General features: G+C 42.2%; 1 protein-coding gene across 1 annotated transcript in view; it reads left to right on the top strand.

The window, feature by feature from the left end:
• LOC117822768 (vacuolar protein sorting-associated protein 13B-like) overlaps nt 1-24,675 on the top strand; it is a 288,297-nt gene that overhangs the window by 198,928 nt on the left and 64,694 nt on the right. The window contains 4 exon segments of the mRNA XM_034697674.1: nt 5,586-5,972; nt 13,714-13,916; nt 15,511-15,727; nt 18,169-18,353. Of these exon segments, the coding sequence (XP_034553565.1) occupies nt 5,586-5,972; nt 13,714-13,916; nt 15,511-15,727; nt 18,169-18,353 (992 nt within the window).

Raw genomic sequence — 24,675 nt, 5'->3', positions numbered from 1 at the left:
GTGCACAGTAAACCCTTTTGATCCCTGTGAGTGTCTCATGAATGTGTGTAGGCCTGGGTCATCCTTTAAAATTCAGCTCCCCTGAACCCCAGGGATCCAGATGCAGCAAAGACCCACTCACACACTGAAATCCAACTACAGGCATAACTTTGACAAACAGTCAAACTCTCTCCCACATGCTTAAATCATGAGCACACAGTGTGCATGTATGTTTTTACTGATGATGAGTCAGGATGTGTAGTGCTCCCTTGCCCACACACATCCTGACCTTCTGTCAGGGAGAAGCCTCGAGAGCTTCTTTGTTCACCTTGAATCAGTTGATACAACACAATGCAGTACTCTGTGCTCTGCAGACATCACACATTACAGTCAATGTCTACGTTCTACCTTCTATGACACAAGGAGTACAATTACATGAGGCATGCATTTATACATTTAAGTCAGCTTTTACACATGACCAAGGAGATGTTGTTGTTGTACTCGTTGGTTTTGACAGGCTGGACTTGTGACAGGTTGGGCTACTTTACACTACTCCTGTCTTTGCAGTAGAAAAAATAAACATTCATTCCCTTTCTTTCCTTAGTATGTTACCAAACAAGGCAGCCTAATACGCTGCTCTTTTTACCAGTGAGATTGATCCTTTAGACATCCAACCTTGAAAGGAGAAAGACTTGTCTCCAAAATTCACCATGTTGGCATCCTGCCAGTCAATCAATCTTTATTTATATAGTGACAAATCACAACAAACATTATCTGAAGACTCTTTACAAACAGAGCAGGTCTAGACCATACTCTATGTTCCATTGTTAACAAAGACCCAACATCAAGACAGGATAAGATCCAGTCCCATCTTACAGACAGGACTCAGTCTGATCTCATCTTAATCCACCATGAGCAGAGCACTTTGCAGCATTTAGCAAGTTACAGTGGCAAGGACAAACTTCCTTTAACAGGCAGAAACTTCCAGCAGGACCAGACTCATGTTAGACACACATCTGCTGAGACCGAGTTGGAGAGGGATAGAGGGAGATGATAGTACAGGGACGGAAAGTAGTAGTTGTGTCAGCTGGAGTCTGGCACATCCACAGCAGCAGAGGAACCTACGAGACAAGGGAGCTCAGAGTCTCCAGAGAGGTTTATGGTTAGTAACTGTAATGGGACAAGAAGAATTGAAGTGAGTGAGAGGCAGAGAGAGGGGATCCCATTGTGTCAGTTCCCCTGGCATTCTAAGCCTGGAACAGCATAACTAAGATAACTAGACTGTGTTTGTGAAGCACCCATCAGTATAAACTAATCCCATTCTCACACTGATGGCATAGTACTGGGGGTAGTTCAGGGTTAAGTGTCTTTCTCAAGGACACTTTGTTTTGTGGACTCCAGGACCTGGGATTGAACCCCCACCATCAGATTGAGAAATGACCCACTCTACCACTAAGCCACACGTGTAATTAGGAGATATTATTTGCAGGTAGAATAAATAAATGCCCCTGAAAAGTGATTCACACAACACAACCTATCTTAATAGATCAGGAAACTTTTCTCTGGTTTCATAATTCATATAATAAATCTGTCTGTTGGTCTTGTGCAGCATGTACAGGTCTTTCATTGTGTTCTGTGGAAAACTCACTGGACTTAATCACATGTACAACATGTTTGACATGTTTATAAACCTTTTCAAAAATGCAACATGTAATTCATTTGCATGATGTTCTGCACTGACTTCAGAACGTCGTATAATTCATGACCAGGTGTTCCAATGTTTCGCTGAATAGGGTTAATGCCTGTCATAACTCTGGAGATATTTTCATTTTTCTGAGTTACATCTGATTGTAGTGTTTAGTTGAAAAGCACAGATGTTGACATTGTGCTATTACATCCAGGTGTTTCCCTTGAACTATTTAAGAGCAGAGCTATCCTTGTCTCAGTAGGATAACTTCAATCATTACACTCACAACCATTCTCCTTATGTACACAAAGATACAAACACCCTCCCAAATGAATCAGACGGGATCCAGGCTCAGTTTGAGGTTGCCCCGGGTCAGGCTCTGCTGGAAAGATCCGGAATTGACCACATATGCTACTGGTTTCCTCTCACCCCTTCACCCACACAGTCAAACACACACACACACACACACACACACACACACACACACACACACACACACACACAGCTTCTACTGTGTGTTGTTTGGTTTGATAAATCCTTAGTGACAATAAATTCGTGTTTGGGGATGGTGGAGCAAAGAGCAGAAACACCGAAGTTGACTTTTGAAAAATAATAATACATGTTGTTCAAACAACACCCCAACACAAACAGGAATTTATCTCTTCTATGTTTCAGTTGGGGTTTTGATTTATGAAGACAAATTTTGATGACAAATGAAGAGCAGTAAGAACACACAGGGGTAGATCAAAACAGTGTGTCATTAAACGTCTTATAGTGTTTTCACAAATGCTTAATTTACATGTGCAAGTCTTTATAACTGTCTGTTTCCATGTGTGTATGCTCCAATGACTGTGTGGTATGTCTGACTGCTGTACTTTGATTTGGCACTGTTTCACATTTGATATATTTCAACAAGGAGCAAATGGAGAACATACCGCCACGAGGCCACCTCTCGCTTTGTGTTTACAGCAACATGCTCGCCGTTTCATGACCGAGCTTTAATCCCAAGGATGCTGATTGGGAAACACTTGTAACATGTGTACCGCGGACCTGATGGTGATTCAGCACTGACCTTCTATCAGCAGTCACTTATCGCATACACACTCACGTACATATAAACACTACAAATGCAGATGCATACAAAAAAGAAAGAAAGACACATTTCTGGAAGCAGTGAGATTCAAGGCTTGATCAGAAGAAGCGTACGTGAAAACATACAGAGTGGGTTTGTTTTTTTCAGCAAGAGCAGGGCTTAGTGATTCTCAGTGAACACAGTGATACATACATGCACTCTCTGTCTCTCTCTCTCTCTCATCTACTCCTCAGTTTCAGTCCTTGAGGGTCAGTGAGTAAGCCCAGAGATGTAACTGCTACCACTTGGAGACGAGTGAAGCAACAGGTGATAGATTAGCTAGAACAAATTGGAACCATTACTCACCCATGTTCCTGGTTCCTGTCAAGCTATGGGTTCATAGAAATGTTGTCAGTTACTGTATACAAGCCCATGCCCCTCCGAACCATCCAGAACTACTCTAATTTGAATCAGATGGCACTCGAGGTGTGTGTCACAGGCCATATTGAAATCATACTTTTTTGTGACAGTGGGATTCTGCAGATGCCCTTCAGAAAACTCTGGGCTCTCACAAACACAGACATCCTCACATACCATAACATGCGGACCCTGTGTAATTGGACACATTGCCACCTGTGTCTGAGACAGGCGCTCTGCTGTCAAGAGTCAAGTAAAAGTCGGCCAGAGAAATCAAAGGTGCTGTCGGAATGAAAACAATGTTCGTGGTGGTTTGCACACACACCTTCACCCTCCACCAGGTTCAAAGCCGGGACGGCGTCATGCATGACCTCGTCAGAAACGCACAGTAACCTGGATAGCACTCCCCCACACTTTGCAGATATGTATGTGTGTATGTACCTCTGTCAGACCTTGATACTCCCCTTTCTAAAGTGCTAATCGTGGCTGACACCTGAGAAGGCCCAGTCTATGATTCCCCCAGCCTGTTCACATTAAGTCCTTTTTCTTTAAAGGTATGCAAACACCAACATCACCTCTTCACCTCCAGGCTCGGTGCTGACTCCGAGCACAGAGCTTCCTCTGAAGCCGAGGTGTCCCCAATAAAAGGAATTTGACTGCGGAAAAGGCCTTGGTTGTACTCCCCCTGTTTAAAGATGAAAGATCTCTATCAATAATTGATTTGTACTCCGTTTCAAAGTAATCGTTCCTCTTTCTTAGTCTGCCTAATCTACACAAGGCACATTTGAAATCTGTATCAAAGTGTCTTTATACATCTAAACTCATATTTGAAATATTTTGTGGCCTTATATTTAATATTTAACCCAGGGTTTGTTCCTGTTATGAGGTTGAAGTTCTTAATTAAAGTCTTAACTTGATAGATACACCAGATGGACGTCAGTTGAACCAAGCATATTATATTTGAGCAGCAAAATAAGACAGTTGGAAAAACATGAATACGTTCTGCATGTATTTTATGGACTAATAACTCATGATTTATATTCTTGATTGCTTAAACAGCACAGTTAGATTAACACAGATTTATCCAGAGCAGTTCTCAAGTCAAGTGAGTTTCTGATTAAATAGATAACCCCCCCTTTATCACCACTAGAGAGCTGGCTGTGATTCAGGGGTAGCAAGGTATGTGTTTAGGATGTAGGATGGGGAAAGAGATGTGTCACAGAATGGAGGACAAATAATGGCAAGGCCCCAACACTGGTTGTGAGTGTATGATCGGAAACAGCTCAGTGTGGGGAGGGTGAAGGGGGTGGATTGAGTAAATGATAGGAAGCACTGAGAGAGAAGTGGAGAGATTGACATAAAACAGAGGAGAATATTGTACATAGATGGGAGGGAGGTAGAGGTGCCTGGATGAACAGCTGCTTACAGGCTATTTACTTCACTGGAAAGTTTCCTGGTGATAAGTCAAGTGGAAATGATAAGCTACATTGCACAGCAAATTCCACCTATCGCTTCTCCAATTCCTCTCTGCAGCCATCATTTCCCTCACTTCTACTGGATTAAATGATAGAGAATCCTGTGGGCACAGTGTGTGTGTGTGTGTGTGTGTGTGCGTGTGTGTTTGCCGGATCCTTCTGGCAAGGACCCCACTCATGTCATCCAGTGCTCCTACCTGGAAAGGAGACAAGGAGGCCTAGAACACTAAAAAGCCCTCTGAACACTGGTGCCTTGATGAGACCATGAAAAACATCTGCGCTTGTTTTCAGCTGCTTCCCTCTCCCATCATCATGACCAAGTGGAAAAATGGGATAATGGAAGTGGTGTAAAACGGCATTGAGTTAATTCATGTGTCTCAGTAAATTCCAGTCAAGTGTTTGAAGGCTGCAGTGCAGCAGAGCACAAAGAAGAGGTAGAACAGGAGAGAGCCCAGAAGTCTTGGGTTTATGAGGCTGGCATGAAAGAAGGTCTCATATATGCTGTTTTGCAGTGTCACATTGGGATGTTACAGGTAGACGGGCAGCACCTGGGTGCGTGCATGCACAATAGGGAAGGGGCAGTTTTCCAAAAGGTACATGAATGCAAAACAGAATGATTGGAAGAAGAGTTTGATTCAGAGGACGACGTACCAGTCAGTAATTCATAGGTTGAATGACAAAACATTGGCAAAGCATGCTTGTTCTTAAAATTCCCGTATGGGTAGTGTCCATTTTGTGTTCAGGCTCCAAAAGACAAAGGAGCAAGGACCTCAGTAAACAGGGAGTTTTTTCAATGAAGGAATTGGAAGGAACTGAAATAGTGTAACCTAGAGACTTCTCGGAAACAGGATTTACTGTAAAAGACTTAAAGACATGATTTTATTCAGCCTCTTTCCCTTGCTGTTCAGTGTTTTCATTGCTTTTACTTTCCTCATTTTCTCATCTCCATCCACAGCTGAGCTGATCGTGGAGATATCCCGCCCTCTGAAAATCAACCCCACGCTGGCAAAGCTGGAGCAGTCCAAAGCCTACCTGAAGAAAGTCTTACCAAACTACACGTGGGATAAAACTCCGACTGCTTCCTCCAGCCCTCAGTCATCCCCATCAAAGACGCATCAGAGAGCCCATCCCTTCCGCTCTGACCAACACCATCAGGCCTCTGCCCTGGACAAAGCCAGCAGCATCAGCGCCCTGACCCTCTCCTTCCACAGGGTGTCTCTTCACACTGCTCAAATCGTGTTTGTTATGGAGACGGAGGCCCATCCGATGAGGCCCAGCGTGACAGTGACAGTGTCAGCCATGGCAGGAAGTCTGAATATGAAGTCAGGGCCTAGGATGGAGGGTGAGTACAATACAAACAGATTGCAGATTTGATCATTTTTTAAAGAAACCCCAGTTTTTAGACTCCATGATACAGTGGACTGAATGTAAATGCTCTTTGTGTTGTGCATCTGGTGCCTGCAGGTAAAACTTAGCCATTTGAGCATTAAGGAGCCCATCCAGGTACTTTTAAATTAAAGTACAATTACAAGAAGCTACCAGTGAAGCAAAGAAAGAACTGTTCTTTAACTTTTTATTATGGAACCAAAGGGTATTGGTCTAGACACCTCCAGAGCTACATCCAGTTCAGCCCACAACTTGATGAAGACATAAATGCGTACCTTTTCTGATGATGTTACTCTGTAGAACTTGGTCTTACTTTCTTCCGACCGTCTTGTCTTTTTCAAAACTATGCGACATCTTTGGGCAGCATTTAGCTCAGATGGTAGAGCATGCGCCTCATGTACAGAGACCTCAATTAATCTGAGTCAATCAGGGCAGAAAGCTGTCTAATGCAAAAGCCACACGTTACTTAAATAAAATAAATAAATGAATGAATTGTAATTTCTCTGCATTTCAGAAAGATCTGACGCCGTCATTCCGTCACAATGAGAGAGGTTAAAGCTAAATACCATTTAAGCTTCATTATTATTTGAAGTTCTGTTCTTTTCTTTTTCTTTTTGCATGTGCAAAGCAAAGCCGTCCTCTGCCAAAAACAAGCTCAGTCAGTAAACTGTTAAATGAGATGTTTGTGTTAGTCTTGGATCTGAACTTGTTGTGAGCCTGTGTGTATTTGATCACATGGATGTGTGTGTATTAGAGCCGAAGAAAGAAAGATATTTTAAAGTGCTTGTGCACAACTGTGCATGAGATTGAAATGTTTGTTTCCATGCGAGGTCCAAACCCGTCCTTCATCAGCACTGACAGGAGGCATCACAGTGTTTCCATTATGACAGAACTGCTAATGCTAATGTAAATCAAAAATCTTCCAGTTTCTGTCCACTGTTTGTTGTGAGCCGAAGCGCTGCAACAGATGATCAGGGATTCTGATTTGTTTTTCAGTTTCTGCTGTGTTTTGGCACGTCTTCCAAACTGAACAGCAGATGGAAACATAAAGAGAGTTAAGGACCTGCACCCCACATGCATTAGAAAACAAGACTCATCATTTGTTACCTCAGTACCGCAGAGCAGCACTTCCCTAGTCCACTGAGTTTGCAGAGGGACAGGACTGGGCTGGAGCCGGGCTCCCTGAGTGCCTGCATCTGTTTGACAGATGTTGTTATATAGAGTTACTGTAGATAAAATGATTGTCAAAAATGTTAATTAAAACCTCAAACAATTTGCTCTTTGTTTACTAAAATCTGCATAACTGCACAGTGACACAATACTCTGTGCTGCTGCCCTGCTCTGATTTTCTCGAGCTGCTCAGCTTTTATCCATGTGTGATTTGTTGCCTTTGATAAACACTTTTGAATTGTTGTGTTCGTTGCAATGGAAAAAGAAAGTTTGGAGTCAACTGTTCTCTATGAAAGCAAATCTCCTTCCACCCACTTTGCTTGTGAAACACTCTTCTATTTACAGGGATTGCTCTACCTTTGCACAAAGTTATATTTGTTAACAGTCATTTTTCATACTTAAGTTTTTCTCTATTCTTTATGTATATTATTTAAGAGCTTTTTTAAATACTTAAGAGGTTCAGGATACTCAGATTAGAGACCATGATGTTCATCTTTTTGCCTCAGATCTGAAAGATGTTCAAATTTCATTCACTTCACTTTTTAAAGTTTCCAAATCCTGCTAGAAAGATTTCAAAGATAAACTTTTTCTTTGTTCAAGTGTTACCAGAAAATGCCAGAAGTTAATTTACTGAAAACAAGCACCCAGTTGTTTCTCTTTCTTTCTGCTGATAAATTTAGCACACTTGTAGATCATTGTCACAACTTCGCCTGCTATTCCCCCTCAGGGCTTCTTCACATAGTGTTTCCAGATTTGTTGCCACCAAGAGGAGACAAACTGTCTCCAATTACGCTGACTGATTACTAGTGACAATAGATGTATCTACTGACTTTTAGCCTTCGCTGCACTGACTTCATCACTCAACACAGCGACCTCTCTTATGCGCTCTGTACCTCCGAAAATTGATACCTTGGAATTTTACAGAGATAAAGGCTTGGATTTCTGTTGTGTTAGGTTGAGCGTTTGAGCTGCCACAATAAGTCAGCTGGAATGACCCCCCTGGGAGAGCTGTACATGAGAGATATAAGACAGGGGAATGTAGTGCTTCTACTGCTACAGTTTGTACAACTACTGTTGCTGCTGTTGTTGCTCTGCTGGTCCTCTGTGGCAGGTTAGGATTGATGGACTATATCCTGAGCAGACCAAAGGATACTGCCAGTGTGCTGGGAAACAGAGAGGGAGGAAGAGTGAGCTGAGGAGTTGTGAAAGAGAGGAAGCAGGAGGGTGATGGAAATTGAAGTACAGCAAAGAATTAATGAGGAGAAGGAGGTGTTGGATTAAAGATGTCTTTGTGAATAAAAAATATGAACAGGCTAAGTCAAAATTACAGCTTGAGCCAGAGAGGAAAACAGAGCATCCAAGGACGTAATTTATTGAGTTGAGGTGGAGCAGGAGCTTTAACTTTTCATGAATCACACCACAACTAATACTGATCCCTCTTTACGAGTAAAGCAAACCAGAGCATCAGAAAGATGATCGACCGTTCATTTGTAGCTTTTTTAATGCCTGTCATCACTCGCCAACAAAGCGATATAAAAAATGATGCTGAAAGAGTCTTTGTTCACACATTTACACAAATAATGTTTGCAGCAAGTGGTACACGCGCCAGTTAGAAGTAAGATGAGACGTCATGCATCACTGAAGGAATAAGGCTACAGTTTAAATCATACATGCTGTAATCTTAGTTACTTTAAATAATGGAAGAAAGAAAAAGTGACAGGTTGATTAAAAGGAGGCATGAAACAGAAGGACAGGGCAGAAAAGGAGAAGCAGAAGACAAGCTGCGTAAAGTCGAGCAGTAACAGGGTCACCTTGGTACATGCCAGTACATTCCTCCCAACCCACCCTGTCTTCATCAGCATACTTCTATAGTTACAAAGGGGTGAAGACCCTGTAATCCACCCCCCTCATACATGGAACATCTGGGGCTCTGTACCTGGTCATGGCAGCCCCCTCTGCCAAGGGACAAGATGGAGAGAGAGAGGATTAGGTTGACAGTGAGGTGTGTTACCAGATCCTGTGTTAATGAAAAGCAAGTGGAAGCCCCACATTCCTCCCTCCATCCATGGCTCACCACTCCCTAAGGTAGGGGGCATTTATAGTTCAATGAAAGAATGGAGGGAGGTGCACAAGCAAGAGAGAACATATGTCTTAAGGTCCGTGAAACAAGACCCTCCCCAATCTCTCAACTCTCCATCAGGCTGCCGTAGAGTGCCTCTGATTTCCTAAGAACACATGGGCAGGACGGACACTATTAGTGCACACGTATTCATATGTATACACTTCACACACAAAGATTTCTCCTTGTTATTGTGCATTACTTCAGCACACAGGGGAAAGAAACCCTATTCTTAGAGCTTATTTAAATCATTATAATCAGATTATTTGCCCGTTATTTTTAAGCTACAATCATACACTACCAGTCAAAAGTTTGAACGCACCTTCTCATTCAATGGTTTTTATTTATTTCAATTATTTTCAACATTGTCGATTAATACTGAAGACATTTAAACTATGAAATAATCTGGTTTTGCCATAATCTAGATTACAACAGTAGTCAAATAGGGCTATCCATTGTGTACTAACCCTATCTCTGAACAACACAACTGATGGTCTCAAACACATTAAGAAGGCAAGTCATTTTACAAATGAACTCTTGAAAAGGCTCATGTTAATTAGAAACCATTCCAGGAGACCACTTCATGAAGCAGACTGAGAGAATACCAAGAGTGTGCAAAGCTGTCATGAAGGAAAAAGGGGGCTAATTCACTGAACCTAAAATATAAAACATATTCTGCTTTGTTTAACATTTTTTGGTGAATTAGATAATTCCATATATGTTCTTTCATAGTTTTGATGTCTATGGTATTAATCTACAGTATTTCAAATAATTACAATAAATACAAACCCTTGAATGAGAAGGTGTTTCCAAACTTTTGACTGGTAGTGTATGTACGATCGGGATAGCTGCTGTTAAGAAATTAACACTTTTATAACGCATTAGCTGTGCTCTGCTTTCACACTGAACACATATGTAACTCATAAACTCATTTGTAATTGTGAAACGGTTTGGATGACACACAGCTCCCTGCGTTGTGCCATTTTGGCCGTCAACATCCCCTGCTAAGAAACCAGTTTCCTCTAGTGTCCTATAGTGGTCTTGTGGTGAGTGAATGGCGTATTACTGTAGTGAGTGACAGTATATTACTTCTATCACTCTTACCATCCCCAAGAGTCCTCAGGGGCCTCTGCTTGTTAGGTAATGACTCCTTTAGGCTTCCTCTAATTGATTCCATATAAATGGTGGTATAAATCAGGCAGGCAGTGGTCAGATAACAGCTGCCAGGGAGAAACCAACACGGTAAATCAACGTCTCCCATCTTATCTAATCTTGCCCAAGTTTTTGCCAAAAATGTATTTCACATTAAGGAAGATTTCCTTCCACCCTAGTCTCCACCACCCACTCTGCTGAATGTGTGTCATAGACTGTATGTTTAACTGGGGATGCAAGCTCTGATTCACTGATAAGAGCGGGGAAGAGTGAGTTTGTGTGAGGTCAGATTTATTGACTTTATATTTAGTAGTAAGTAATTCCATTATTTAATAATCACTCTCTGGAGTTATGTTGTTTTTAAGTCTGTAGACTCTCCGGAATAGACTCTGGATGAGTCCCTGGCTTTCCTGACCCTCTCCTCTACAACTGAAGCTGCGAATCAGAAGCTAACTTCAGTCGCACTGCAGCCTTAAGTTTCTGTAGACTGGGTGGGGGGGTGGGGGGGGGGGCGTGGGTGCTGACAGACTCTAAGCCCTTGCTTCTGACACGCCACTGGAGACAAAGCTACATTAAAGTTATATGACTTTAAGGGGCAGAAGCAGGAAAGGAAAGTGCATGAGGAACTATGCCGGTGATGATTATCCAGCCTGGATGTTAGAAAAGAGAAATGGATTTCCCCTCATTAAAACCACTTCAAATTAGGCTTATTATTAAGAGTGCTGGCTGCTGCTGCTACTGCTGGCTATAACACCAGGATACTGCGGTCAGCTGGGTTGTAAATGACACAGAACAAAACGGGAGGGAGTGCTTTGAACTGAATTCCTGTGTGTTTTCATTTACATTTTATGTACACAAGCTTCAGCTTTCTATATGTCTGCACGTATTTCTCCTTTTAAAACATGTGAATGGAAGATAACACATTGGCTAATGGAGTGTGGGAGTTATTTTGTACTTTGTAATCCTGGCAGTGTAAAGAAACCTTCAGCATGCAATATCTGAGAGCTCCTTCATAGCTGCAACATCAGGAGACAGGCGTTATATTTCCTTATTACCCGGCTCTCTTACTGATCTTCCAGTTGTGTAAGATGCTTGATTCTGATTTTAAATCAATGAAATAATCTTCAATCAATGTTTTTTGACAACGTGTTTGTATTTTAAGTTAGTAGCCGGGTAATAAGCAAAGCCACCTCATAAGGACTCAGTGTTGTCCTGTTGGGCACCAATGATGAATAAAATGCTCCTTAGCCTCGAGTGTCACATGCATGTTCATGAAATATATTTGGTTCCCTCTCACACTCTCTTGCTTCTCCCTCCCTGTAATAATTTTTCTCTTCAATTTCCTCCTACCCTGCTTTACCCCAAGTGAACTCGAACCCAGCTGTAGTCAGTCTTTCTTCAAAGGAGAACATTTAAGTTATTTTTTCAGGCATTTTTTTTACTTTGTTGTTAGGAGAGCTGAAGAGAGACAGGAAATGTAACATCAATGTGACCATGAGTCGAACCAGTGCTCGCTGCGATGAGGACTATAGCCTCCATACATGGGGCGGGCACTTGAACCGCTGTCTCGACATCTTGAGAATAAAGCACAGCATCTCTGAAGAAAAAGCTTTCGAGCCTTAGACTACAGATACATTTATAATTTATTTTAATAAACAAGTTGTTAGCCATCTTTTTAAGAAGTTCTGAAGTTAAACAGGTGTACCGCTGTTCTCTGTGTTTCCCCAGATTTACAGCCAAGCAGACTGGAGTGAGAATATCTGAAGTTTATAGGCGTGTTTTAAGAGCTGCTTCTCAGGGCATTATTAGTCATCTAAGGTTGAGCTCTCCAAATGGGCTGCTTTTACTTTAGCTTTAGCTGACTAGTTCAGTCCTCTCATGTCAACAGCTAGCAGGAGGGGTTTTGGTCCGATGATTAATTGGACCAGAAAGGCAACTTCAGGTCGGCCTGTTACCACAGCGACGTCTCTGTTTTAAAGGAAAGCACAGAGAATCTTTAGCTAAGTTGAGGATCCTGTTATTTCTGTTTATTTTGGGATGTATTGGTGTTTGGCTCCCTTGGCTGGATCTCATCAGGGTTATCTAACTGTCATGTATGTTAGTGTACCAGTATGGGTTAATGTATAGTGAGTGGGTGGTTATAGGGGACTGAAATAGCGACAGGGTAAGCAGAAGCCCCTAAAAATGTGGATGATTCTTGCACACAATGAAGGTATAACAACCTGGTCACTGTACATTATCTCGCTTATTACCAAGAGAAATATGTAAGCTAACAAAAAGATTGATTTATAAAGCTAAAAAGTTGTTTTTTTCTATTTCCCTTTTGAACTGATGCTTAAATGAGCACAGCTCTTGAATAAGGTCTTCTGGCCTGTTACTTTTAAGATCTGCAGACATTTTCATTTCGCCCTACCAGTCTTTCAACACTGTCAAAGCCCATTCTGTCTCTCTATTCAGCTTCTTGTATGTTTAAACCTCACTTCATGTTTCTGTTTTCCTCCTCTCTTCTTTTTTATCCTTTGCACTGGTCAGCCTTTAAGTGCCAATCTAAAGTTTGTGCCCTTACAATAAAAAGTAACATTAGAAATATCCTCCACACTGCTTTCTGATTTAGCATGCTAGCACAAATTTACATTTTTTGCAAGTGTCAACAGGCAGAGGTGAAATGTGCGGATTGATTCATTTCAATTTGTCTTTGACATGTAGGATCAGGTTTGTCCTCAGCAACACTTTCCTGTTTGAGAAATAGAACATCAATTTTGTGGAGTTTTGACCAATCAGAATCCATTATTTCACACAGCTGAGTAATACAGTCTTATAAACACCTTTTTTTAACTTGAATCTTGAACTTGAACATCGCTCTGGCAACGTGTACCTTCTCTAATTCATAACCTCCTCTAATTTATTCACCATTGAAGCTGTTTTGCTGAAGTAAATTATATTCTTCCTGTAAATAATTGTTGTGCAGTGTTCAAATATGTAACATCTCGCAGTTACACAAAATTCTATGGGAGCATAAATGTGATGTCAATGGTTGGCAAAGGCTTTCAGCCACAAATCTGTAATTATAATTAGATGATTGAGAAAATAAATGTATGCATTATAGTGTTTATTTTTGATGGCTTTTTATCTGTTTAATCCTTTCATTCTTTTCCAGTGTTAATTACTGTAATAGTAACCATTTTTCATTTCTTTTTTTTTCAGTAATGGCATAAATGTTCAGTCTTTGAATTATCTTCTCCTCCTGTCCTCTCAGATGCCATTCAGTCTGCTTCTGTGCAGCTGGAGCTGCAAGATGTGCTCGTGAGAACAGGTCTGAAGGACCGAAGCCGTCTTCTGCTGGGCCCGTTCTCCTGCAGCACTTCCCTGGAGGCTCGGTGGTGTCGGCACAGCGGCAGCCCTGGATCCGAGCCTGGCCTCCCTAAACTTCTGCTGGACCTGAAGGGAGGCCTTCTGCAGGTTTGTGTGTTCAGGATATCAGTCACTGCATTTATCATCCTGAACAGCGAAAGTTTCTTATTGTCAGGCCCAAGCGGCAACCTCCAGTCTAAAAATATGAGTGCAGTGCTAAAACCTGCAGTTCATGGAGGATCCGCTTGAGGCTGGCTCCAGAAGTACTGGAAACCACATACACACCAATTCAAAAGAGCCGATCTTTACAGCAGAAATAAACATGCTTACAGCCTGGTTCAAAAGACGAGTGTAGTCTGGATAGCTAATTCTCGATCGGCACTCACCGTACGGGGGTGAATTTTTTTCTAACACGGCAATTTTGAAGATATTGCGATTATGAGTCTACCAATGAAAGGCACAGCTGACTTGATTGACAGGCAGGAACACTGTAGCTGTTGGCTAGGAGGCTCAAAGCCCGCCTCTTTACATCACAATCGCTCGACAGCAGTAATATGGCTCCCGCCGACGATTTGGCCCCAAACTGCGCTTCAGAAACATATGGGTGACGTCACAGATACTAAGTCCATATTTTATACAGTCTATGGTCAGGCCTCACCTCTACATTCAGTTTGAGTAGAAGGTCCTGCTCTTCATCACCTCAGCCAAAGTTCATGTGGTGTACAAATTAATGAATCTGTCACTGACGGGCACCACTCCTCACCATCCCTTTTTAATCTGCTGTTCCTCCTGAGCCCTGCCATGGCTCATGCCACCTTTGCAGCTGAAGTGATGACAGTAGGAATTGCTTTCTGTTATTCCACAGTAGATTTGAGTCGCATCTGCTGGTTATGTAGTGGAATATTATGGGTCTATTTTTAAAGGGGTTAGTGTGCCTTTTTTCCCTGTGAAAGTTACATAATATACCCGCTGCAAAAGTCCCTTTTTAATGGGACCTCCGTAGAGTTTATTGCTTATGTATTATTCCACATAGCTTCTCCAGGGGAAACCCCTTTCCCTTTCCCATTTTCAACGGTTGCCTCAATGCTTTTATCGCGTGCCCATTAAGAGAAACATGACTCGCAACTCGCAGCACTTGATACATAACCATACATTTCCTTCTGTAAATATTAGAGTTTCAAGTGTTTAATCTGCTGCTAACCACCGACATTCCTCCTGATTCCACTCTTTCCGAACAGCTTCTCAAAAAAAATCCCCAGATTTTCCTGTTTTTGAGAGTTAAGTCATAACCCACCCTTGCGAGCTGGTGAGTTAGCAGCTCCATGTGTGAAGAGCTCTTGACTCAGAGATTCCTGGTATGTAGTCCAAACCCCAGGCAGACTGGCTTTGATGGAACACAGGAAGGGGAATGCCGTGTGTAAGTCAGGAGTATGTAATGTTGTGTTGGGTAATGTTGGAAAGGATGTGAAGGAGTGATGTTGAGGGTAACCCTGACTGCTTCTCATCCTGTTTATGAATCAGCTGAGTCTGTGCTACTGCCTCACTCTTGTTTGTCTGTTCTTCAGTGATTTATCACCCCCCCCCCCTCACTTTTTCTTTTAATCTTTTTAATAAACTTAGTCCCTCCTACACAGTCTTTCATTCCCCATCCCAAACTCTTCCACCCTCAGTGACCTTAACCTCTCTGCTTCTACCTTGACAGCTCTTCTGGGGCCAGGAACACCTGAACTGCCTGAAGCTGGTGGAGGAGCACGTACAGATGTACTTAGACCGCCAGAGAGGGGATTCAGCTGATGGCTGTTCTAAGAGCAAGGCCTGCAGCACCCAACCACCTGCCTCTCCTGGTTCACCCTCTCCTCAAACAGAACACAGCTCTGATGACCTGCGAACAGGACATTTCCAATACATACAGGACTCAGGTAAATATTTACACAGTGTGCATGCTGATATCTCACAGAGGCTATACAGTACCTCAGTAGATGTACCTGCAGTATGTTCAGAACTCAGCTGCCTGGTAGCCCACCCACTCCCACTCCAGAGCTCACATCACACCCATCCTTCAGCACTTCAAGATCCTGCTCAACCCTAAACAACCTTGCCCCGTAATACCTTACCCACCTCCTCAAACGGCACTCCCCATATCGCTGCCTCGGATCCTCAGATGCTATTCTCCTGTCCCCAATCACCAAGACCAAGCACCACACCTTGGATGGGACAGCCTTTGCCATGGCTGCCCCAGCTCTCTGGAACTCCCTCCTTCCAAACATCCACAACTCTGACTCTCTTCAATCATTTAAAAACCAACTCAAAACATACCTCTTCAAAAAAGCCTACAACACGTGACCTCTACCCCCAACTTTGAGTACTTAGAAAACTACTATATACACTACCAGTCAAAAGTTTATACACACCTTCTCATTCAATGGTTTTTATATATTTTAATTATTTCCAATAATTAGTAGATTAATACTGAACACATCAAAACTATGAAATAATCTGGTTTCGCCATAATACGGATTACAACAGTCGTCAAATAGGGCTATCCATTGTGTACTAACCCTACCTCTGAACAACACAACTGATGGTCTCAAACATATTAAGAAGGCAAGTCATTCTACAAATGAACTCTCGACAAGGCTCATGTTAATTAGAAACCATTCCAGGAGACCACTTCATGAAGTAGACTGAGAGAATACCAAGAGTGTGCAAAGGTGTCATGCAGGAAAAAGGGGGCTACTTTACTGAACCTAAAATATAAAACATATTCTGCTTTGATTAACATTTTTTTGTGAATTAGATAATTTCATATATGTTCTTTCATAGTTTTGATGTCTTTGGTATTAATCTACAGTGTTTCAAATAATTAAAATAAATACAAACCCTTGAATGAGAAGGTGTTTCCAAACTTTTGACTGGTAGTGTAAGTCCTATCAGTTACTATTATTATCATTATGTTCAGCAGTAGGACAGACTCAAAAGAAAAGGGTAGCTGTTTTCTGTGCTGGCTGGGATTCAAATAAGTAGCAGCAAAAAAAGACACAACTGCTCTTTAGAGCGTGTTACTCAAGACTCAAGTATTGCCCTGATATGAGTTTTTTGCTTCTCATACCTTGTAAAGCTATGGAGTCTGGATTGAAAGAGGTTATAAAGGTCTCTGGATCCATGAGGTGAATAGTTACTATGGTCAATCATTCATAAACTCATTTAAGTGGGTTTATTTTAAGTAATAGAAGAGAGCCTATGTGCCAAAGTGAGATGTCATTTAAGATTCACATTGCCTTAAATCAAAGCGAGATCAAAGTCGTCTGTGGAAAGAAGTTTCATCAGACGTATCAGCCTGGTTCCACTCTGAGTAACATGCTGTTTATTCCCCCTTTTTGTGTTTAGTGTGTGATGTTCTCTATGTGCAGACACAGACATGCACAAGAACATTATACACAGAGGATCAAACTTCACTTTGGCTGTAGACCAGCCGTCCACTCTGTCAGCTGTGGTTGAGTCTTTGTTTGTTGCACTGTTCCACTGGTCTTTGATGCATTTAATATGCTAGCTGAAGCAGGAGGACGTACAGTAGTGAACGAGAACAGGAGAGCAAAATCTGTCAGCAACATGTTGTGAACAGACAGAAAAAAAATAGCCTCAAAGTACAGAGAACAGTGTGTGGCCCCCGGGGTCTGACGCAGGGATGGACAGGATGAATTGACAGAGGAGCTTGCGAAAGCTGGATGCAGAGACAGTGGAAGGAGTCCCTCAACTCCGGAGTTCAAGCTAACTTAAATGAACGCAAAACCTCATGCAAGTGTCTGTTATTTCTTTCACCCAAGCTTTTCTCCAAAGAACAATACACCCTCCACCTTCATGTGGGCAGCTCATTGCTTCATCTAAAGAGAAAAATTAGCCACAGACAGATTTTGTTGCCTGCTGAAATGTGTTTTCTGTAAAGAGTCTCTCAGTGTTTGTACACCCAGAGGCCAAACAAAGCAGGCCTCTGCTTAACTTTTTCTTCAAATAAACATTTTTCCAAAGGACTTGAATTCCAAACAGCAGCCACGACTTAAGTCAAACATCACTCACAGGTTTAGATGCACTGTTATCCAGCTTTTGCAGGTGGTTGGCATGGTTCAATCAATGACTGTTTATGCAGTTGTTTATTTAGACACTTGTTTATATAAGGCTTTTTTCATGAATATAAACACTGTGAAAGCTTCGAAACGTCGACTCTGCTCTTTTAGGAGATAACATTTGTTATTGTTGTGATTCTGCAGATTATTTTTGGTTCATCTGGTAAAGCTTGCTTCATTTAGATCAATGACAGATCAAAGTTATTCAGATATTGTTGCTTTTAATTATTTTCCTGCAGCTTCCCAGAGACTGCCAAGTCCCCATGAAGTGGTGTTCTACAGTGAGACAGAGGAGAGCCCAGGGGTCATGCTGTGGAGGTATCCTGAACCTCGTGTCCTTACCTTCGTCAGAATCACTCCCGTTCCTTTCAACACCACGGAGGACCCTGAGATCAGCACGGCCGACCTGGGGGACGTCCTGCAGGTAGAGAGCGACACACGAAAGGCTCATATAATTTTATACTCTCTTCTCTTTGCATCCTTTTTCTCTAAATCTTCCTTTTCATGAACACAGGCAGTTCATGGATAAATGTGGAAACTCAAGGAAAGTAAGGACTGATAATATGTCCGTAAACCAATTTTTTTATTTATTTTTTATAACCGATCTGTTCCCACTCTGGTCTGTCAGAGTGCTGCTAACAGAAGGTGAAACAGGAGTAACCTGAGAAGAGAATCCCTGCTTGTCTCCCACTGTTCCTTTCTTAGCATCACCTGCAATGAAATAGAAATAAACTGTCTTGGAGTTGGGCTGTTTGCCATTATGATTCCCATGACATGAGTCATGAGGAATCCCATAACCAATGTGTTACTGAATGACAGAGACCCCTGCTGTCCCTCCGAACTTGTAATACATGGCCAAACAGCTGTGGAAGTCATCCTGCGAGCTCCAGTGTGAAAAGCCAGGTGTCTCCAATCCCAGATGAGGTTATAATTTGGCAGGCTGTAGCAGCTACTGAGTCTACAGGGCCTCAGTGGGGAGCGGGACAACCCTCTTTTTCCTACTATCACTCTTCTTCCACCTTTCCACCCCTTTCCTTACTTTCCAGCTTATCATCCTCTCAGATAAAAACAGTACTGTGTCTTTTTTTTCTCCTGTCACAGAAATTAGCAGTGTTAAAGAAAATAGCTTGACAATGTCTCCGCACCAGTCATGGTTAGACTTCATTTTTTGTCCACGCAGGAGGTGATGATTGGTGAAGACTCGTGTTAATTTGTTGGTTTGTCAGCAGGATTGTTGAAAAAGCATTGGCCTGATTTTCATTACTCTTGTTGGAATATATAGCGATGGTCAGGAAAGCACAAAGAAAGTTTTAGACCAGACCTGACTGACAACCATGAAAGATAAAAAGCAGATCTGACTCTCGTATGAAAACTAATGTTGATCAAATTTTAAGACTGATGTTAAGGAACTTGGTGGAAATGAGTGAGCGAGTTGTTTTTTTGAGGGCTTGAAACATAGTACACATGAGCCCTGTAATGTAAACCCAACAGGAAGCCTGCCATGTGCAATTTCCAGAAGTTATTCATGGATTAATTAATCATGAGGGGTTAATCTGATCAACTTCAAATTTGGTGTATCGATGAATGAGACCTTAAACTTGAACAGTTTTTAAAATCATGTACAAAACTCAAAGAGGGAAGACGTTTGAGATGGGCATTTCAAGCCAAAATACTATTCAATATTCATTGGCATCTATTCAACGATTATTCGAACTATCACCCTCACACACGCACACACACACACACACACACACACACAAACACACCTGTCCCATTAACAGCCCGTTTGCGTGGCAGTCGCATTAACCAGCAGCAGGACGAGGTGCTGCTAGTAGCGGCAGCGTCCGTCTCGATCTTTATGTCAGTGTTTCTGTGACGCAGCATGGTGTGTGTGTTTACATTTTACAGCCATCCTCAGTCTCTGGAAATACGTCTGTAGTAGTGTGAGATACAGAAATGGAGAAAATCACCACGACTGTTGCTAATGTTTTCTTCATCTTTTGCTATTTAATGCAGTTAGCATTCTTCTTCTTCTGTTTGCTAATGCGGTTACCAACCAGCTTTATTTTTTTTATACTTTATTGTGTCAATGTTATATATACATGATATACATTTCTTACAGGTTCAAACCAACCAGCTTTAAGGCGCTCTATAACCACCGTCTGGTGGGAATCCTGTAAAAACCAGGCACCGCTAAAAATGATGAAAAATTTAACTTTTAAAATGAGAAAATATTCTAACTAACTCTTCGATTTTTACAGAGAGACCAAATATTTGAATATTCGAAAATCAGTGCACTAGTAGACATGGTGGCTCCTCAAAAGTTTGATGTGTTGCCATGGCAAAGGAAATTGCTGTAGCTCAAACATACAGGGTTTAAACTGCCTTAAATTTTAAAGCTAACCAAAGGCCTTGTCTGAAAATTTACACATGCCAGTATTCAGATTCTGTATGTTTTTATCTAAGAGAAGGGGCTACGAGAGCCCAACAAATTAGGATTTTGGCAAATATTCAAACATTCAATATGAATTTCATGTGCGTGGTGTAAGTCCGAGCCTAAAAACATCTCTCTTTGAAATTTTCAAAGAAGCTACATGTTCACTTACTGTTACTTTGTTGCAACCTGTGATTCCTAAATTCATGAAAATTTCTTACTCAGACTAGTTCAGTCATGTCCTGAGCATGGAGGTAATCAACTTCGTGTTTTATGATGGCATGCGCCTAATGTTGTTGCCTTTATTGCCATCAACAGGAAGTTGACTTTTAAAGGGGTTAAAATACTCGTACAGTCACCAACTTTTATAGACATTGACCCAGTGGAAATATCAGAAGTTCATAATGAGTTAGTATGCCTTTATTGAGAGATAGGACAGCTAAGTGAGAGGAGAGTGGGGAATGACATGTGGCAGGCGATTTAACTGCTAGGCCAAACTGGCATCCCATCGACTCCTCAGTTAAACATCAGAAGACCTGGAAGAGACAGAGAACCAGAACATGGCAAGCTTTTTGTCTCTGTTTCCCAGTGTAATTATATTGCCTTCAGTGTTGTGCAGCTCTTCTCATGATGCCAGAAGAGGACACACTCACCTCTGCCCCAAATGTCCCTTGTGCCATGTGTCTTGAACCAGACACATATAGCTGTGCATATGCATTTTTAGTTTAACCATCCAATAAAAAATGTAGTTTCAGGTTTTACAAGATGCAAAACATCTGTTTGTCATCCTGTCAACTGAGCCCAGTTGTGTCCCTGATTTTATTTTTCTGTTTGTATACATATGAACCCAGGGTTCCCACGCATCCTGGAAAACCTGGAAAACCTGGAAAACAGTTGACCAGTTTTCCAGTACTGGAAAACACCTGGAAAATGGGAGAAAAAGTAAAATGTCCTGGAAAATCACATATAGTCCTGGAAAATTATTCCAACATGGCTGCATGCGACCTGACCCGATTAACAAAACACATCCCCATTCATTGAAAGTTGAGTGCACGCTGTGCTGGAAAAGACAGCGACACTGCGCAACTTTTTTCACATCTTTTCTCCTTCACTTCATAATCATGCATTCACAGAAAACAGGGGTATATTGTTTATGTTTTATGGTACATTAACCTTGTAGAGTGCTCTTTTGATTCAAAGAGTGTTATATTTAAGTTATAGTGTGACCAGTGGAGTCGGGCAGTGAGCTCGGGGGTCTGTGCCTCACAACTTAAAATGCTGAAAGCGTTTAAGATCAATTACTTGAAAAGTATAAATGTTGTCATGTTGAGTCCACAAGGAAAGAAATGACCCTCTGTTTTAAAGTATACAAGTGGTATTTACTTCATTCAAATTGAAGTGTTATCTGTTTATCACAGGTCTGAAGTATTTACATTGATAAGTTTAACAATACAAATAGTTCCAAGGGCAACTAAGAGTGCAAATGGTAGTAAGCATGTGCTTTAGTGATGGGAAGTTCGGCTCTTTTCAGATAGCCAGCTCTTTTGACTCGGCTCCCAAAGAAGAGTCGGCTCTTTCTACTCACGAACGGCTCTTAATTTAGGATCTTTTGTAGCCTTATATTTTACCTTAACTTTGCAAAAACTAATAGTTTGTGTTGAAAACCCTTTTACGTACTGTGTTTTTATGAGAAGCCTGATAGTTGACCAATTTAGTGCATTTATCTGTTACAAAACCATTCTCACCCTAACCCTAGGGTTGTGATTAGGGTTAGGGTTAGGGTTGTGATTAGGGTTAGGGTTAGGGTTGTGATTAGGGTTAGGGTTGTGATTAGGGTTTGGGTTAGGGTTAGGATTAGGGTTAGGGTTAGGGTTAGGGTTGTGATTAGGGTTAGGGTTGTGATTAGGGTTAGGGTTAGGGTTGTGGTTAGGGTTAGGGTTAGGGTTGTGATTAGGGTTAGGGTTGTGATTAGGGTTAGGGTTAGGGTTGTGATTAGGGTTAGGGTTGTGATAAGGGTTAGGGTTAGGGTTGTGATAAGGGTTAGGGTTAGGGTTGTGATTAGGGTTAGGGCTAGGGTTAGGGTTGTGATTAGGGTTAGGGTTAGGGTTGTGATTAGTATTAGGGCTAGGGTTAGGGTTGTGATAAGGGTTAGGGTTAGGGTTGTGATTAGTATTAGGGCTAGGGTTAGGGTTGTGATTAGGGTTAGGGTTGTGATTAGGGTTTGAGTTAGGGTTAGGGTTAGGGTTGTGATTAGGGTTAGGGCTAGGGTGAGGGTTGTGATTAGGGTTAGTGTTGTGATTAGGGTTTGAGTTAGGGTTAGGGTTAGGGTTGTGATTAGGGTTAGGGTTGTGATTAGGGTTAGGGTTGTGATTAGGGTTAGGGTTAGGGTTGTGATTAGGGTTAGGTTTGCTATTAGGGTTAGGGTTAGGGTTGTGATTTTGGTTTGGGTTAGGGTTAGGGTTGTGATTAGGGTTTGGGTTAGGGTTAGGGTTAGGGTTGTGATTAGGGTTAGGGTTATGATTAGGGTTAGGGTTGTGATTAGGGTTAGGGTTCCCAAAACTCAAGTAAACAGAACCAGAACCAAACCTAAGGAAACAGAACCAAAACCAAACCCAGGCAAACCGAAACCAAAACAGAACCAGACCTGAACCAGAACCGTACCAGAACCAGAACCGAACCAGAACCGAACCAGAACTAGAACCGAACCAGAACCGAACCAGAACCCGAACCCGAACCGAACCAGAACCATACCTGAACCGTACCAGAACCGAACCAGAACCGAACCAGAACCATACCTGAACCGTACCAGAACTGAACCAGAACCGAACCAGAATCGTACCAGAACAGAACCAGGACCGAACCGAACCAGAATCGAACTAGAACCGAAGCGAAGAACAGAACCGTACCAGAACCAAAACCAAAACCGAACCAGACCCAAAACAGAACCAAACCAGAACCATACCAGAACCAAACCAGAACCGAACCAGAACCATACCTGAACCGTACCAGAACCGAACCAGAACCGAACCAGAACAGAACAAGAACAGAACAAGAACAGAACCGTACTAGAACCGTACCAGACCCGAACCAGAACCAAACCAGAACTGATTTGGTTTGGGTTAGGGTTAGGGTTGTGATTAGGGTTAGGGTTATGATTAGGGTTAGGGTTCCCAAAACTCAAGTAAACAGAACCAGAACCAAACCTAAGGAAACAGAACCAAAACCAAACCCAGGCAAACCGAAACCAAAACAGAACCAGACCTGAACCAGAACCGTACCAGAACCAGAACCGAACCAGAACTAGAACCGAACCAGAACCGAACCAGAACCCGAACCCGAACCGAACCAGAACCATACCTGAACCGTACCAGAACCGAACCAGAACCGAACCAGAACCGAACCAGAACCATACCTGAACCGTACCAGAACTGAACCAGAACCGAACCAGAATCGTACCAGAACAGAACCAGGACCGAACCAGAATCGAACTAGAACCGAAGCGAAGAACAGAACCGTACCAGAACCAAAACCAAAACCGAACCAGACCCAAAACAGAACCAAACCAGAACCATACCAGAACCAAACCAGAACCGAACCAGAACCATACCTGAACCGTACCAGAACCGAACCAGAACCGAACCAGAACAGAACAAGAACAGAACAAGAACAGAACCGTACTAGAACCGTACCAGACCCGAACCAGAACCAAACCAAAACTGAACCAGAACCAGAACCGAACCAGAACCAGAAGAGAACCAGTACCAGAATTGAACCAGAACAGAACCAGAACCAGAACTGAACCGGAACCCAAGCAACCAGAACCAGAACCAAACTCAAGCAAACAGAACCAGAACCAAACTCAAGCAAACTGAACCAGGACCAACTTAAGTAAACAGAAACAGAACCAGAACCATACTCAAGCAAACAGAACCAGAACCAAACTCGAGCAAACAGAACCAGAACCAGAACTTAACTCAAGCAAACAGAACCAGAACTAAACTGGAGCAAACATTATTAATGTCCTCAGGTTGGCATTAAGAAAAATCAGATGCCTCAGCTTGGATGGGCTGATCCGGTTTCTCCTCTCAGTGAGTATTTGACCGGTCTTCAAGAAGACTCTCTCTGAAGGAATAGATGTAGCCAGGATACACAGCCTCCCCTCCATCACCTGTATCCTATATCCTCACATGTGATTGGCCGTATGGCCGCTATGCTGACCAATCAAAACAAAGTTCTGCTGTGAGCAAGCTGGGGCTGAGCACTGTGAGAGCTAAGCAGCGGAAGGAAAAAACTGAGAGCTGGCTCTCTCTCG

This window comes from Notolabrus celidotus, chromosome 12, assembly GCF_009762535.1.
Source record: "Notolabrus celidotus isolate fNotCel1 chromosome 12, fNotCel1.pri, whole genome shotgun sequence".
NCBI classification, from domain to species: domain Eukaryota; kingdom Metazoa; phylum Chordata; class Actinopteri; order Labriformes; family Labridae; genus Notolabrus; species Notolabrus celidotus.
This window is presented reverse-complemented; position numbering and strand designations above follow the sequence as displayed.